This window comes from Carcharhinus amblyrhynchos, chromosome 29 (assembly GCF_965287045.1).
Source record: "Carcharhinus amblyrhynchos chromosome 29, sCarAmb.v2.hapA, whole genome shotgun sequence".
Taxonomy (NCBI): Eukaryota; Metazoa; Chordata; class Chondrichthyes; order Carcharhiniformes; family Carcharhinidae; genus Carcharhinus; species Carcharhinus amblyrhynchos.
The window spans coordinates 24,531,549-24,550,358 of record NC_137352.1 but is presented as its reverse complement, the minus strand read 5'-3'; the positions used below and the strand labels follow the sequence as shown (position 1 = coordinate 24,550,358).

At 42.0% G+C, this 18,810-nt stretch overlaps 1 protein-coding gene across 11 annotated transcripts in view; it reads left to right on the top strand.

Annotated features, from left to right (window-relative positions):
• The window catches only part of LOC145359914 (opioid-binding protein/cell adhesion molecule-like), a 1,043,301-nt gene that overhangs the window by 972,283 nt on the left and 52,208 nt on the right, over nt 1-18,810 (top strand). For all 11 annotated transcript variants that reach the window (XM_080214779.1, XM_080214778.1, XM_080214775.1 and 8 more), the window contains exon 7: nt 4,992-5,143. In XM_080214779.1, the coding sequence (XP_080070905.1) occupies nt 4,992-5,143 (152 nt within the window). The remainder of the gene's footprint in view (nt 1-4,991; nt 5,144-18,810) is intronic.

Below are 18,810 nucleotides of genomic sequence, written 5' to 3'. Positions count from 1 at the left end.
CAGAACACATTCCCAATTATTAGATTCCTTCATTTTCAATTTATCACAGCTTCTTAACATAACCTGTTCACTGATGCTCAGCTTGGGTTTTGCTAGGGTCATTCAGCTCCTGATCTTATTACAGCCTTGGTTCGAACATAGACAAAGAGTTCAACCCCAGGATTGAGGTGAGAGCGACTCCCTTAGCATCAAGGCAGCATCTTATTGAGTATGGCATCAAGGAGTAGTATTTGTGGTATATATACTGATTTGGACGGGGTCTGATTGGTAAGTTTATGGATGACACAAAGATTGTTGGAGTTATTAATAGTGCCGAGGATTGTCAGAGGATACAACAGGATATAGATAGATTGACTTGGGCACAGAATTGGCAGTTGATGTTTAATCCAGACAAATGCAAGGTGATGCATTTTGGAGGATCAAATTTAGGTGTGAATTATACTGTAAATGGCAGAACCTTTAGTAACATTAAAGTACAGACGGATCTGGGTGTGCAGGTCCACAGTTCCCTAAAAGTAGCAACACAGGTGGTCAAGGTGATTAAGAAATCATATGGCATGCTCGCCTTCATCAGCCGGGGCACTGAGTACAAGAGTTGGGAAATCATATTGCAGCTGTATAAAACGTTGGTTTGGCCACATTTGGAGTATCACATGCAGTTCTGTTCACCACACTACCGGAAGCACATGGAAACTTTGGAGAGAGTGCAAAGAAGATCCATCAGGATGCTGCTTGGTCTGGCTATGAGGAGAGGGTGAATAAACTAGGAATGTTTTCCCTGGGAAGACAGAGGCTGAGGGGAGGCCTGATGGCAGTCTCCCCTCTGTAATTATGAGAGGCATAGACAGGGTGGATAGTCAGAGGCTTTATCCTTGGGTGGATGGGTCACAGGTTCAAGGTGACAGGGGGAAAGTAAGGGAGTTGTGTGGGCTAAGTTTTTCACGGAAAGAATGGTGGGTGCCTGGAACACGCTGCCAGAGAACATAAGAACATAAGAAATAGGAGCAGGAGTAGGCCACCTAGCCCTTCGAGCCTGCCCCACCATTCAATAAGATCATGGCTGATCTGAAGTGGATCAGTTCCACTTTCACGCTTTCTCCCCATAACCCTTAATTCCCTTGTCTGTCAAAAATCTATCTACCCTAGGAGATGGTGAAAAACCTAGGAGATGGTGGAAGCAGGCACATTAGTAACATTTAAGAGGCATCTGGAAGGGTTCATGAATTGGAAGGAAATAGAGAGATATGGACCAGAAGGTTTTTTTTCTGTTTAGTTTGGGTATTGTGATCAGCACTGGCTTGGAGCGCTGCAGGGCCTATTCCTGTGCTATTCTTTTCTTTGTTCTTTGTTCTAAGAAGACTTGGCAAAACTAGGGTCAATGGGAATTAGGGAAAACTCTCCACTTGTTGGAATCATATTGAGCACAAAGGAAGATGATTGTAGTTATTGGAAGTCAGTCATCTCTTTCAGGACATCACTGTAGGACTCTCTTGGTAGTGTCCTAAGCCCAATTATCTGCTTCATGAATGAACTTCCTTCTATCATATGGTCGGAACTGGGGATGTTCAGATGACTGCACCGTGTTCAGTAGCATTCACGATTCCTCAGACACAAACAATCCATGTCCAAATGTATTAAGACCTGGACAATATAGAAACATGGACTGGCAGGTGATAAGTAACGTGCTCACCATATAAATGACAGGCAACGGACATCTCCAACAGGAGCCAGAAACTGAATTGGATCACCATATAAATATTGTAGCTCCAAGAGTGGATCAGAGGCAAAGAGTCCTGTAGCAAACATCTCACCTGCTGACTTCCCAAAGTCTGTCCATCATCTACAAGACACAGGTCAGGAGTGTGATGGAATACTCTCCAAATGCCTGGATGAATGCAGCTCCAACAGCACTTGAAAAGCTTGATGCCACGTAGGATTAAGCAGCCCACTTGATTGGCACACCAACCAACATTCACTCTCTCCATCTCCAATGCCCAAGTAGCAGCACTGTGTATGAGCTACAAAATGCACTGGAGGATCTCACCAAGGCTCCTTCAGCAGTATCTTCCAAACCCATGACTGTTACCATCTATGGAGGGCAGCATATACATGAGAACTGAGTCAAAGTCCTGGAATTCCCTCCCTAACAGCATTGTGGGTGTACTGACATCATATAATTGCAGCGCTTCAAGAAGACAGCTCTCCACCACCTCCTGAGGGCAATTAGAGATGGGCAATAAATGCTGGCATAGCCAGTGACACCCACAACTCGTACAAGACCAAGTGTGGCGCTGGGAATTATGTGAATTCTAAATCACTCCCTGACTCCCCAGAGCCTGTCTACCATCTACAACGCACAATTCTGAGATAAAATATTTTCCATTTTTGCTGCCTCAACACTTGATAAGCTTGAAACCATCCAAATCAAAGCAGCCTGCTCGATTGCCACACCACACACCAGCTCCAAGATCCACTTCCTGTACCACTGACGCACAGCGACAACAGTGTGTACCATCTACAAGACACACTACAGCAACTCACCGTGGCTACTTAGCCAGTATCTTCCAAACCTACAATCTCTGCCTAGAAGGCCACAGGCACGTTGATAGATGGGGACACCACCACCTGGAAGTTCCTTCACTGTCCCTAGGTTAAAATCCTGGAACATCCTCCCTGGCACCATTGTACCTGCATGGACTGCATTGGTTCAAGATGATGGCTCAGCACAACCTGGGAAAGTTATGGATGAGCAATAAAAATGCTGGACTAGCCAGTGAAGCCCACATACCTTCAAAGAATAAAATAAAAGGTGGTAGAAAAATAGACGTCCGTCAAGTAGGATTTGAATTTCTCAACTGCCACTGAACTATTGCAAAGAATCATAGAATCCCTACAGTACAGAAGGAGGCTATTTGACCCATCTAGTCTATACCAATCATAATCCCACCCAAACCCTATTCCCATAACCCTCATTTACTAATCCACTGACACTGGGGTCAATTTAGCATGGCCAATCAACCTAACCTGCACATCTTTGGACTGTGGGAGGAAACCGGAGCACCCGGAGGAAACCCACGCTGACACGGGGAGAAAAAGCAAACTCCACATAGACAGTGACCCGAGGCCTGAATTGCTAACCACTGTGCCACCGAGCCGCCCACTGGAAGTATATGCTGACTGGACCAATGGAGCTAAGTTACAGAAATGTTGATGCATTTTAGAGTTGATATGTTCTGAAATTTGCCACAGTAGGCAAATGGTGGATTGCCAGCTGGTACTATGGTAATTGAATTTAGGTTGAAAATAGATATGCTGATTTGCAAAAGGATGTTTGTCAAACCAGTAGGACAACAAGAACCTCTATTCGTCCCAGCAGGAAGAAATTGCCTTGTTTTTGAATAAATCTGTCATACCCGATTCATGTTCAGAAATTATTTCTGATTTTGTTGTGGGCATAATTGTTGAAAAATGGATTTTAGCAAACCCCACAGATATTGTGAGTCAAGATTATCACCAGCTTTTTAACTCAGTCTGAAAGGAGATGATGTTTGGCGATGCATTTAAACCTGCCAAGATGTGTCATTAAATGCTAAATTGTGTAATTATTGTACTTCCCAGATCATTGCAAAATGGTAAATGTAGAGGCTATAGGAATTTAAGTAATCTTAGGATATTAAAGATTAATTATTCTGTCAACACAGACTTTTCCATTATTTTCTTTCTGTTGATCAAAGAAGGTCAGCAAAAGAGATATGTTTCTTGCCTTCAGTGGAAAATTTACAAATCGCATCCACACAGTGACCATAAAAGCTGGTTCATGTAATTTGCTTAGTTATTTTCATAATTCAAAAATAGCATGGTCGGCATGTCGGTTGTCATAGCCCTGTTGGAATAATGAGGGCCGTGCTTGTTCCTGGCTCGGTGGAGAAGAATATGTGTCTATGTCTCGATATGGAGATAGAAAGGGTTGTTAACTAGCAACAAAAATGATATCGATCAGAAATTACAGTCATGTGTGTCACACCCTTAAGCCTAACATGCAAATAGTTGGATGTGTCTTGCACATTTTGTCATGCATCAGCCTCGCATGCAAATAGTTGGATATTCGTGGATGGTGATGTACGATGGGAGATGACCCTTAGGTTACCTCAAAGTAGCTTCGCCAAATTATGACTAATCAGGTGGTGTAGGAAAAACTTTTTACACAAAAATATATTACTCTAAAATGAGGAGCCGAGAAACCTAACCAAACCAGACACCGTCCTTGGTCTATCTTTGGTGTGAATATAGACTGCTTTTTCTTTTAAATAAAATTAGCAGTGCTTTGTCATCTATGATCTTCTGTCTCGTCTATGTCATTCTGCCTTCCAGTTGCTTGACATCTGCCAGTCAGTTATATCTGAGATGTTGTGGTTCTTTCTAATTTCCCCTGAGGAAACCAAAATCCAAGAACAAACATCACCACTGAACTGGTTTGAAAATGAAAAAACAGTAGTAAGAAAAGATGAACAAGTTAAAACATCTGAGCTAAGACCACCCCAGGGAGTTGACTTTCCTTTATTATTGTTCTCAAACATGTACTGAAAGTCCAAGAAGCTTGTCTGTATGTGTTAACAGTGCAATGAGGCTAAACTGTTTGGTGCACAACAGTCTGTACACTGAAGTGCAGTGCCTTTTACAACCTGAGGTTTTACAGTCCCAGTTCAAGGAGCTTCTGTTGCTTTGAGTATTCAAACCAATGTGCTTAATTTAAAACTAGATCAGAAAATACGCAAGGAAAATGCTTTTTAATAGAAGGCTCTTAACAATCCTGAACAGGGGCACTGGTTATTTTATTTTCAATCCCATGTTCCAATTCAGAAGCACTGGTTGAATTCATTCCATTAGCTATAATGCAGAGGTTAAGGAAATTAATCACAAATACGCTGCTGTAATATAGGTTAGGCTTATTGGAAAAAGTCAACTTAATTGATTCATTTTGTACTTTTCAGGCTCCTTAATGGATTCAATGGTATTCAAATCAAGAGCAACGAGGACAGGTCCGTGCTTACGTTTTTTAATGTCTCGGAAGAGGATTACGGAAACTATACCTGTGTGGCAATGAACAAACTTGGCACCTCAAATACAAGTGTTCTCCTTTTTGGTAGGTACCTGCCTGGTTATCACGTAGGATAGATTGAACTGAAATTTTCAGGAGTGTGTAGGCTTAGACCACAGTGGAACAGGGCTGAATGACTGGGAAAAGGATGCTTAACACTTCATCCCAAGTATAGGACATCTTCTTTCATCCCTCACATGCATCTTAACAGGGTTTGAGAGGAAGAAGTTTACACACTAGTATCTGACAGAAACTGCACTGTAGTGCCATTTTTTATGCCTCTTGAGTACGGTTGCTATCTCTTGTGGGGATATTCATAGCTGCCTTTTGCAGGCACAGACTGATTTTCAGTAAAATTAAATCCTGAATGTTAAATTTTTGTTGCATAAGCTCATAAATTGAATAAATAATTACATTTTTACAGAGCACTTCACAAAATGCACTTTAAATCTCTTTTAGCTCCAGTTTAAGCATGCCTGCAGAGATGAAGAGTTAGTGATTTATATGTAGTGTATTTAACGGAACTGTGTTATGTATTCTTTTACAGGATGACTTGTTTTTAATGAAATCCATTAGAATAAACTGATAATCTTTTCAATGCATGGGAGAGCTTTATAAAGTATACACACAGGCTGTTAATTGTCTCACTGTTTTATTCAAATGCAATATAAGGAACCAACCTTTGTCAAGTGGAAAACATTCCTGGAATGATGCAGGCCACTCAGCTATTGTGCCTTTTTATTATTTTATTCACACCATCGTCTCGTCCTTTGAGAAGTTGAATTCTGATGTATGCTGTGTCTGTTAGCTTCATGACTGGGTTCTTGAGTCCCGCTGTAAAACATATACGCTTCTTACTCTTGCTTTCCTTTGTAATGATTTCAGTTTTTTCTTTTAATGTTCTGAGTTTTAATCGATATTACGCAGGTTCTCTTCCATCCAACTGGGATATTAGATCTGGCAAACTGTAAACAAAAACCTTTTCAACTCAATAACATTAATATCCAGGCCAACATGACTTCAAGAAAGACTATCTATAGAGTCATTTCAGTCCAACACTTACTGAACAAGCAAGTTAGGACGACTTTTAATGCGCCATTCCTTCCTCAAAATCAACCCCTTGAACAACTGTCTCTATGGGTAGAGAAAAGAAAATACTGATTTGGTTCATAAAAGTTGAAGTATTCCTTTAAGCTTGAGCGTATGAATAAATGACTTGAATTGATCGAAGGACTTGATAAAGAATTATAATAAAATGGAAGCAAAATAGGCTGGAATCTGAAACAAAAACAGAAAATGTTGGAAAATCTCAGCAGGTCTGACAGCATCTGTGGAGAGAGAATAGAGCCAATGTTTTGAGTCAAATGACCCTTCATCAGAGCAGCTCTCAGATCGAGTCATCCAGACTCAAAATGTTGGCTGTATTCTCTCTCCTCAGATGCTGTCGGACCTGCTGAGATTTTCCATCCTTTTCTGGTGATAAAACTTGTTTTGATTTTTAAAAATCAGTATCTCCCTCAAAATGGCTGTTCAAGGTTGAAATGTTAATTCTCTGAGAGATGTGATCCACGGGATCAACACTCTGAAGAACACATGAATACAGATCCAATTTCACACAAGCTGAATCCATATGCGCAAGCTGTCAAAATCCAATTTTTCAAATTAGCACCTAAGGCAATTTCTTGCCTGATCCTTATTAAAAATAAACTTTTTTTTTATTCCTGGTGTAATTCTTTCTTATCGGCACTGACCTCCATTGAAATATTTCACTCATCCAGCAGCCACATTTTTATTCCTGATCCATCTCCAGATTATTTCCCATGCTTGCTAACGACTCCGCACAGCGGGTGACATTTGACAAATTGCCCCAATTCAACATGTGACCTATCTACATGCACTGCAATCACAATAGTCGTGTTGTGTAACATGCTGCCTGACCTTAGTGCAGGATATAGGCCCAATGCTGGGTCCTCATTCCAAGCCCAGCGTCTTTGACACCGCATTATAATGCATTATGTTTCAAAAGGCTTTTCTTTTAAAGAACTCCTCTGGATTGAAACACCAGACTTGATGTCAAATGCGTGATAGGCTGCACAGTCCTTGCTGCTTATCCAGCACTATGTTATCAACAGCCACCAGATTGTCGGAGTGATTTTGCTGTGTGCTATTTTGAAAACAAGAATCTGCTGCACAGCAAGTCTGCTGACAAGGAAAGTCGTTAACATATGGTCCTTGAAAGCTTCTCGCTCCACAATGAATCACGGGATTCTGATAGTCCTTTGGCCCACAAATGGAAATCTTCACCAGCCAAAAGGATATTTTAATTGGATGAGACAACAAACAAAACTCTCTTTGGTTCACTTGTTCTAGTTGATGAAATTTAGAGCTTTAAGGCGTACATTTGCATAACTATTCTATACTAAGTATTCTAAAGTGCTGGGATAATGCAGGATCTAAGTGGTTAGAGCTTGAACCAAAATCTAGATTTTTAAAACTTGTATTTCTACTGCTTTTTTCGTATGGTGGCACAGTGGTTAGCACCACGGTCTCGCACTGCCAGGAACCCAGGTTCGATTCCCGGCTTGGGTCACTTTCTGTGTAGAATCAGCACATTCTCCCCGTGTCTGCGTGGGTTTCTTCCAGGTATTCTGGTTTCCTCCCACAGTCCGAAAGACGTGTTGGTTAGGTGCATCGACCATGCTGAATTCTCTCTCAGGAGAGCTGGGCAGGCACCAGAGTGTGGCGACTCTGGGATTTTCTCAGTAACTTCATTGCAGTGTTAATGTCAGCCTACTTGTGACACTAATAAATGAACTGAAACTTAATTATTCTGTACTAAGAATTGCACTTTTCTGAAAGTGCAGGGATAATGCAGGATCTAAATGGTTAGTGCTTGAGGACCACAGACTTGATGCCAATTTTTTCTATTTGATGACAAATGCTAATTTCTATGATTATTGATCTTAGAATTAGTGCATTTTTCATCTACACAGTTTTCAGAGTAAATATTTCCTGTTTGCTGAGGACAATAATTTATCATTATAAAGGGCCTGAGCAGGTTTCTGTTTGTATAAAGGCTGCTATAATCTTTGGAATTGATTTCAGCGCTACCATAGCTTCAGAGTTCCCAGTTTTGTTATATCCTTGTCACATGGATTAGATGTTGATTTCATCTGATATTGATTCACCTGTTGATCGGGGAAAATTTTCCACATCTCGGAATTGAGCACCTCTATTTGATCTCTGGCCGAAGCTTGAATGGAGGAATTTTTAAAAAATATTTTGAAGTATTTCTTCACTTTAGGTTTTCTATCGCTCCCTTGTCCAAATTTAATATTGAATTGATTCCCATAAAAAATGCATCATTTCTGTACGTAATGTAATATCTCCCAGACTTTGGTTGGAGGAGTACCTCAATACGTTTAGTTTTATCATAGAATCCCTACAGTGCAGTAGCAGGCCAGTTGGCCCATCAAGTCTCTCAAGGAGCAGCTTACCCTGTACCTGTAACCCCACGTTTTGACCCCACCAATCCACCTAACCTGTACATCTTCTGAACTGAGAGGGGAAACCTGGAGGAAACCCACGCAGACATGGGGAGAATGTGCAAACTCCACACAGGTGGTCACCCAAGGCAGGAATTGAACCCAGGTCCCTAGTGTAGTGAGGTTAGCTGTGCTAACCATTGTGCCATCATGCTGCTGTTCAATTTAAAACTAAGGATGCTGTACTGGAAGCCCCTTGCTCAATTTGCTTTTTAATGCCTCAGGTATAAACTTGGACAAACCCCATCCACAGAATGCCTACAATGCAGAAGGAGACCATTTGTCTCCGGAGCCTGCACCAACTCTCCGAAAGAGCATCTTACCTAGGCACCCCCACCCCCTGTAACCCCATGCATTTACCATGGCTAATTCTCCTAACCTACACATCTTTGGACACTCAGGGGCAATTTAGTGTAGCCAGCCTACCTCATCTACACATCTTTGAACTGTGGGAGAAAATCAGAGAGTAAACATGGCTTTGAATTCCTTGACCTTTGGCTAAAGTTAATGAGGGATTCTAAATGGAAACATCAGGGGAACAGTTCAAACAACTGTTTATGATATTTCTGTTGGATTTCCATTAATGTTCCCCCAAAATTATGGCAGGAGACAAAATAATTATTGTGATCGTAAAAACTGAATTGCTCCTTTCCTCTAACTTCTCTCTCTTGCATTCCAATTCTGGAATAATAATAGTTGGTCAAATGAGAGGTTAATCTGTGGTTGGGTAGTCCCAATGTCCAGGATTCCTAATTGTTCCAATTTTAATTGTTCTTGCTATCACTCATATTGGGTTTCTGCATTCTGGATGGCATCCATCAAATAACTTGAAGCTCTTTATTAAAATCTGAATAGTTGACTATTGACATGACGGTGTCCCATCTTTTGGCTTGTCGGAGGAAGCAGCTCAGCATTCATGGCAGGATTTTGGTTTACTTTCACATATAGGACCCAGATGTTGACCTTTTTTATTATTATTCATTCGTGGAACATGGGAATCGCTTTGTGGCCAGCATTTATTGCCCCATCCCTATTTGTCCAAGGGCATTGAGAGTCAACCATGTTGCTGTGGCTCTGGAGAAACATGTAGGCCAGACTGGGTAATGGCAGCAGATTTCCTTCCCTAAAGGATGTTAATGAAGTTGATGGGTTTTTCCGACAATCGACAATGGTTTCATGGTCATCAGTAGATCCTTAATTCCAGATATTTTTCATTGAATTCAAATCTCACCGTCAGCCGCAGCAGGATTTGAACCCAGGTCCCCAGAACATTTGCTGAGTTTCTGGATTAATAGTCTACCACAAGTCCATTGATTTCCCCATGGTAAAGATTATAGTAAGCTGGAAATCAGTTAGAAATCAAAAGTGAATTGTTCATCTATTATTAAGCTTGAGGGGAAAAACAGCATTGTAACTGGAAAGCCTATCCTGCCTTGCACAGGTGAGTGGAGTATTCTGTTTAATGTACAGTTACCTTTGGTATCTTTGATCCCGGGCTTGGGTGCAGATCAACTTCCAATTTTATTTATCATTGGGAATATGTTTTATGTGGCGGGAGCAAGAAAATACTGGGGAGAGGAGATCATGCAAATATATTCAATATTTCAACAGATAATGCAAAATTAAATCCAGTGAGAAAGGCGTTTTCTGCCTCATTGTGTTCTCCTACTGAAACATACAGCCCAAACAAAGTGACATTTATTCCTAAAGCCATACTTTGCACCCCTTATATTAAGATACAGACAGGTTGTTGAAATCATGCATGAACATAAAAGTTAAAGCAACTTCGGAAAAAACTTCTTGTCACCAATTTGCCAACCAATCAATTTCACAATCTTTGAAGTCTTGACTAGATCCTTCATTAATCTTTCATATCAAGTTTTTAAAAAACTGTCAATTTTAAAATTTTTCTTTCATGACAGTAAGCTCCTCCTCTTCTGTCTCGACTTCTTGTTCCTGTTTTCCTAAGGTGCATCTCTCCATATCGCCAAACATATACTGTTTGCATGTTCTCCCCATGTCTATGAGGGTTTCCTCCCATGGTACAAAGATGTGCAGGTTAGGTTGATTGGCCATGCTGAATTGTCACTTGGTGTCCCAGGATGTGTAGTTCAGGGGGACTAATAGATAAATACGTGGGCTAACTGGGATAGGGCCTGGGTGGAATGGCTGTCAGTGCAGGCTAGATTGGCCAAATGGCGTCTTTCTGCACTGTAGGGATTCCATGATTCTATGAAATTGCTTTGACCCATCACTCTGCTTGCACTAGCACTATTAAGATTTTACCCACACCACTTCAATGATTCTCTTGTCTCCCAACTCCATATTCTTCTCCACCTTCTTCCTTTGGGGAAAAAGATACAAAAGTCTGAGAACAAATAACCAAATGACTCAAGAACAGCTTTTTCCCTTCTGCCATCAGACTTTTGAATAGACCTACCATATATTAAGCTGATCTTTCTCTGCACCCTAGCTATGACTGTAACAATACATTCTGTACCCCCACCTTTCCTTCTCCCCAATGTATTCAATGAACAGTATGCTTTGCACAAGAAACAATTTTGACTGTTTCCCAATACTTGTGACAATAAATCAAATCAAATCAAATCAACTGTTCAACTTATCATTTCTGCAAGGAATTTCTCGTATCAGTTCCCTTCAGTTGAAGCCCACCCCATCTGTAAAACGCATCTGCTGCTTAACTAAAGTAACCTATGACTCTGGGGTTAATAATAAGTTTGCTACATTGAGAACCTAGTTTTTAATTTAATCCCCAAGCCCCCAAACTTTGTGGCAAGTCCTGCATTCTGTTCTTCAGTACGTCATCAATTCCAATGCGCATCGCCACCTCTCATTTCTCAACATGAATCGTCTCCACTCATATTGCCCTATTCCTGATGCCCAGGAGGCAGCCAGGAGTTCGATGATGGTGGAAATTCCTCACAACGTTTCTGTTGGTTAGCTACATGCTCTGTGGTATTATCCTTAAATTGCCTTTCTCACCATCTTTGTATGATAAGTGCCCGCCACTCTATATCAATCAGACAATTTCAGAGCTCCCGGGAGATCGATCGCTGGAAAAACAATTTGTGCAAACTCTTCCAAATCTTGTGGGTCTGATGTTCCTACATTCCTGTGTACTGTAACCAACTGTATAACACTCTAACTTGGTAACAATAGAGTAGTGTTTCTCCAGATGTAAAGTGGCTGCTCTCCGTCAGTGACATGCCTCCACTTTTAAATGTTACTGCTGTATAAATAGCAAGTTAACAATAAATTTAATGTCTAATGCGTGGAAATCCATTACAGCGATGTTACTTGAAATTCAGCCTTTTTCTTAAGCTGGTTCAATTTCAGGGCTCGGGGCAGGGACATCAGAACATTACAATAATGTTGGCTTTGTAAATTTCACAGCAGTTTCCTCGTGCTAAAATTTATGGAAAATTCAAGGAAGGGAATAGACTGTCAAGTTTGATGTAGAGATGTCGGCGTTGGGGTGGGCACAGTAAGTAGTCTCATGACACCAGGTTAAAGTCCAGCAGGTTTATTTAGTATCACGAGCTTTCAGGAGCGCTGCCCCTTCATCAAGTGAGTGGATGAAGGGGCAGTGCTCCGAAAGCTTGTGCTACCAAATAAACCTGTTGGACTTTAACCTGGTGTTGTGAGACTTCTTAGAGATGCCAAGTTTGTAATGGTCACTTAGTTCATTTGAGCCGCAAAGCCTTATTCCATTTGAACCATGCTCTGTTTCAAAAATAATTTGTTATAGTTGGAGTTGCCTTTTGTATTAAAAAAAAGTTTGCCACCTCCCCTTAATGCTTTATTTTAAGAACTCTATTTCAATGTATGCCTTCTCATTAGCATTTTGCGAAACAATCTCTCACTCTTTCCCTTTGGGAACCCTCCATCAAATTGAAGGCTTGGAAGAGAGAGTTCCACCAAAAGTAGCCTTAAATTTGAAAATCTGTCAACCCTCTGGTGATATTCCAGTGAAATCTCTGCTGCTCCATTTTATTTGTCTGAATGTGGCTTCTTTAATGTGGGTGCCTAGAACTGTTGTTCCAACTGCACTTGAAATAAGATATTGCAGAAGTTCAACACCACTTCTTTGCATTCCTAATACCAAATCAAAGATTTCTCTTGTTTTCTTTCTGGTGTAATCTACTTGTACCACCACCTTTAATGATTAATATTGTTGAATACTAAAGTACGTCTGATCCTCTAATCCACTGCTCTACAATAAGCTGCATTTGCTATTTATCCCTTCATCCCGAAGGCTTTTCTATATCCGACAGCATTCCATTACAAACCTCAACACGGTTTTCCACACTACGTTATTTAATGTCAGCAGTGTATTATGATTTGTTTTCTGAATCCAAGTCATTTTTTAAAAAATAAATGCCCCCTTGCAGGGTGGCACAGTGGTTAGCACTGCTATCTCACGGTGCCAGGGACCTGGGTTCAATTCCCGGCTTGGGTCACTGTCTGTGTAGAATTTGCACGTTCTCCCCATGTCTGCGTGGGTTTCTTCCAGGTGCTGTGGTTTCCCCCCACAGTACAAAGGTGTATGGGGATTGGCCATGCTAAATTGCCCCTTAGTGTGAGGGGGACTAGCAGGATAAATATGGGGATAGGGCCTTTGTGGAATAATTACCGGTGCAGGCTCAGTGGGCCGAATGGCCTCTTTTTGCGCGATGTGGAGGTGCCGGCGTTGGACTGGGGTAAGCACAGTAAGATGTCTCACAACACCAGGTTAAAGTCCAACAGGTTTATTTGGTAGCACAAGTCACAAACTTTCGGAGCACTGTCCCTTCATCAGGTGAGTGGGAGTTGTGTTCGCAAACAGGATGTAGATAGACATTATCTTGTAAATTGAGTTTGTGTGTATATATGCCATGTTTGTGAACACAACTCCCACTCACCTGATGAAGGGGCAGTGCTCCGAAAGCTTGTGGCTTGTGCTATCAGTTAAACCTATTGGACTTTAGCGTGGTGTTGTGAGACTTCTGAGTCCTTTTGCACAGCAGGAATTCTAAAAGCCTTTCACTATGTTCACAATTGCTGTTGTCAAGCACATTTCTCCTGCCACTATTTCTAATATGGCCAATGGTTAAAATATTCAAATTTCTTCTTATATTTCTGATTCTTCCTGCCTCCTCCTAGCAGGGTTCATTCTCCTAGGTCTGATGGCACTTACTGAAAGCCAGCTGCTTGATGGTTTTCATCTCATTGCCTCAGGAATAGGTTTTCAAATTATATTTTCAGTAGCCATTCCTCCCCCACCCCACCCCTTTCCCTCAGTCCCACTTTTGTTTGTTGGACCATTGGGTGGCATGGTACTATAGTGGTTGGCATTGATACCTCAGAATGCCAGGGACACATGTTTGATCCCCGGCTTGCATCAACGTTGGCACATTCTCCCCATGGCAGCGTGGCCGCCAGGTGCTCCGGATTCCTTCCACAGTCCAAAAGACTGCAATAGCCATGCTAAATTCTCCCTCAGTGTACCCAAACAGGTGCCGTATTGTGGTGACTAGGGGATTTTCATTCTAACTTGATTGCAGTGTTAATATAAGCCTACTTGTGACACGAATAAATAAACGCACTTAAACCTAAATGGTATCACATTGGAACAAATAGACTTGTCCATGGAAGGTGGCAGATGTGATGCAGGAGTTAATAAGAAAGTTAGAGATATCCAGAAGTAACTGTGTGAAGATGAACGCTTTGTCAAAAAACAAAACTCAAGCTTGTAACAAGCAAAGAAAAAACTTGTTGGATGCTACATTCTGTTTGTTTTCTTGAATGCCTCAGAAACTTAGATAGTAAATAATGACCTGTGGAAGAAAATTGATATCATTGAAACGCGGGCCCTAGGATGCATGCTAAAAATTTCATGTTCAGACCATGAGACCAGTCCAATGAAGAGCAAGTTGAATTTGCAAGAACAAAAAGAACTTTCCAAACAATGACACCCAGAAAGAAGAAAATCAGTATTTCAGCCATTTGATCAAAACTGAAAACCACAGAGATCTCTTTGGAGGGGGTGCAAAATAGAGGAAAGTAGAATGAAGGGTCAGTCTAGGTATATTTAGATGGTGGACATCACAGAGTAATTGTAGAGCAGCTACAGTGTATGAGGATGATGCATGACAAGTGAGTGTTAGAGTGCAGAAAGAGACCATTCGGCCCATAAAGTCTGCATTGACTCTGTGAAAGAGCACCCTACCCAGCCCCTCCCCTCTGCTCTGTTCCCACAAACCGGTGCAATTCACATGGCCAATCCACCCAACCTGCACATGTTTGGATACTAAGGGGACAATTTAAGAAGGTCAATCCATCTAATCTGCACATCTTTGGACTGTGGAAGGAAATTGGTGCACTCGGAGGAAATCCACGCGGACACAGGGAGAACGGACAAACTCCACAGAGCCACCCAAGGCCAGAATCGAACCTGGGTCTCTGGAGTGTGAGGCAGCAGTGGTAACCATTGTGCCACCGTGTTGATGTAGTTAAACAGTTTAAGAAAGTCTCAGTTTAAAGTATAAAGGGAACTTTTTCTGCAGTGTTAAGGCAGGTAAGGAAATCTCAATATAAAATCTTGTAAACAACTATTTAAGCACAACAAGATTTTCAGGGAGCAAAAAGTAGACCAAAGAACGAGATTTTATTTCATCTTACTTTCTTTTCAACTCCCCCCACGCAAGCACCCATTTCTCCACACCCAATCCAATCAGGGTGATGAACTGTCCCGTATGTTCCGCGATGGTCAGCACACTGGCACAGTGGTTAGCACTGCCGCCTCACAGCGCCAGGGATCCGAGTTCAATTCCGATCTCAGGTCACTGTCTATGTGGAGTTTGCACATTCTCCCCATGTCTGCATGAGTTTCCTCTGGATGCTCTGGTTTCCTCCAAAGATGTGTGGGTTAAGCTCATTGGCCATGCTAAGTTGCCTCTTCGTGTCATAGGATGTGTGGGTTAGGGAGATTAGCTTCGATAAGAATGGGGGGAGGAGCTGAGCGGGTCTGAGTCAGATGCTCTTTCAGAGGGTCGATGCAGGCTGAATGGGCCAAATGGCCTTTTTCTGTACTGTCAGGATCCTGTGGTATCTGACTCCACTCTCTTCTGTCCCAGGACTCTGCTGGTAGGACTCTGTCCCATAATTTGCAGATTTTGTGCATGTTCTCCTCCTGCCATGCTCCATCTTAGGGCCACTCACTACCCAGTAGGATTCTGTGGGCAGTCTATCTTTCCTTTGTTCTCCTTTTACCTCCTTCAGTTTCAACTTACAGAATCTTCCCTTTCACATGGTAAAATATGCTTTTCTAGAGTGTTATCAAACAAAATTTGACATTGCTGTCATTACCCCCCTCTCCTCAAAAAAAAATCTCTTGATCCTTCTGTTCTTCAGCGTCTCTTAAATCATCAGATTGCTATCTGGCATCTGGCACTGGATGAACTGAAATTTTTTCCAATTAAATTTTGGGAAGATCAAGCCATTTCCTGTGATGTCTGCTCAAGGAAATATGAGGAAATGTTAGGGAAGCTGTCCAAAAACCTCATTAGAAAAAAGATAAGCTTTCAGGAGCAACTTAAAAGGAGACGTTGAGGTTTATGAAAGGAATTCCAGAGTTTAAGGCCTCAGTAACTGAAGGCACAATCATCAGTTTTGGATTAATTAAAACTGGACATTCCACAGGTCAGAATTGGTTGAGAACTTGTACCTTGGAAAGCTGTAGGGCTGAAGGAGATACCCAATATAGAGAGGGGACAACCTATGCATTGATTTGAGAAGAACAATCAGGATATTAAGATTGATGCATTACTTAATCAGGAGATCCAATGAGATTGGGTGAAGAAGACAGTGTGTGAGTAAAGACACAGGCCACATAGTATTTGATGACTCTTGCTGTGTAAAATGAGAGAGCCCAACCAGGAATACTTTGGTGTAGCCAAGTCTGGAAGTATCACATGTTTGGACGAGGTTTTGTTTTATTAATTTGTGGGACATGGGCATCGCTGGCTGGCCAACATTTGTTGTCCATCCCTCGTTGCTCTTGTTCAGAGGGCACTTGAGAGTCAACCACATTGCTGTGGCTCCAGAGTCACATCTAGGCCAGACTAGATAAAGATGGCACATTTCCTTCCCTAAAGGACATGAGAGAACCAGATGGGTTTTTCCATTAATTTACAATGTTTTATGTTTATCAGAAGATTCTTAATTCCAGATATTTTTTGTTGCTTTTTTTATTGAATTCAAATTCCACCATCCGCTGTGGCAGGATACAAACTGGGGTTCCCAGAACATTAGCTGAGTTTCAGGATTAATAGTCTAGCAATAATACCACTAGGCTATTGTCTTCCTGTAAGTTTTAAACAATGGATGAGCTGAGGTAGGGAGGAGTTGTGCATTGTTACAGAGCTGGAAATAGGCAATCTTCACTATGGTGAGAGTACGTGAGCTTAACTCTGGGTCAAATGTGACACCAAAGTAACAAATGGTCTGATTCAGCCTTTGGACAATTGCCAGAAAGAGGGATGCTTTCAGTGCAACGGAACTTGGGCAAGCACCACCGAAAAATTCTCAGTCTTCCCAATATTTAATTGGGGGAAATCTCTACTCCCCCATTACTGGATCTCTTCCAAACAATCTAATGATTAAAGAGACAGTGGAGGACAGAAGGATCAAGGGGTTTTTTTTTGAGGAGAGTGCTGTTGTGAGTAAACCGAACGCTCGGGTAAGACTACAAGAGAGAGCTTTCAACATTATCAGCTAAGGTGGAATGACGGAAGTCAAGTCTAGTGGAAATAGGATGGAGAGGAGGTAAGGTGAGTCTCTTGGGTACGGTGAGTTCAGAACATAAGAAATGGGAGCAGGAATAGGCCATCGAGTCCCTCAAGCCTGCCCTGCCATTTAGTAAGATCATGGCTGATCTGATAGTGGTTCAGTTCCACTTACCTGCCTGCTCCAAGAGAGCATATAGGGGTGGGGCAGGTGGCTGGGGGCATGCTAGGGAGAAACTGGAGAAAGTTGTAAGTTAAGGACAAGGAAACCACAAAGGAAGGTCAGCTTTTTGAAAGAGCATTGAAGCAGATTTTTAGAAACAAGGGTTAAACAAAAATTGTATGAACCATTTGCACTGCTTTGCACTGTCTGTCAGGTATGATTTGGTGAGTGTGACCATGTCAGGCTGTGTCTTGTCTAGTCTAGTCTAGTCTGTGGGACAGCTCCCCAATATTGGCACAAGCCTTCATATGTTAGTTAAGGAGGACCATGAAGAGTCAGCAGGGCTTGGTTTACCCATTGTCCTCTCTTATTGTGCCTTAGTCAATACCAGGCCCTCTGCTCAGTTTTTTTAGACTTCATAGTGGTCTAATTGAACCCAATGATTTACTAGGCTACAGTAAAGGGCAGTCGAGAATCAACCACAGTGCTGTAGGTCTGCAGTCACACACAGGTGAGACCAGGTAAGGATGGAAGATTTCCTTGACGTCACACCTGAGAAACCTAATAGGATTTTACGGCATAATTTAATGGTTTTCTGATTGCTAGTACGGTTTTAAAGTCTGGATCTTTGTTAATTGAATTTTAAAATCCATGAGTGGGGAATGGTGGGATTTGAACCGTTGTCCCCACAGCATTAGCCCAGGCTAACCCTGTGACATTACCACCATGCCACCATCTCCACCTTCCAGATCCGTGTTCTGCCTGTCATTGTTAAAGGTCCATGGAGTTGTGGACACTACCCTATCTTTCCATCTGTACGTTAAAATTCAGGGGAAGGCCCGCCAGCTAAAGCAGACCCAAAGTGAAACATTTGCAGCAAAATTAGTCAGTCTATTTCAAATATTCTGTGTGATTTTGCTACGGTGGCATAGTGATTAGCACTGCTGCCTCACAGTGCCAGGGACCTGGGTTCAATTCCTGGCTTGGGCCACTGTGTAGTATTTGCGTGTCCCCCCGCCTCTCCCGTGTCTGTATGGGTTTCCTCCAGGTGATCTGGTTTCCTCCCACAGTCCAAAGATGTGCAGATTACGTGGATTGGCCATGCTAAATTGACCCTTAGTGTCAGGGGAATCATCAGGGTAAATGTGTAGGTTAATGGAGATAGGCTCTGGTGGGATTGTGGTTGGTGCAAACTCAGTGGGCCAAATGGCCTCCTTC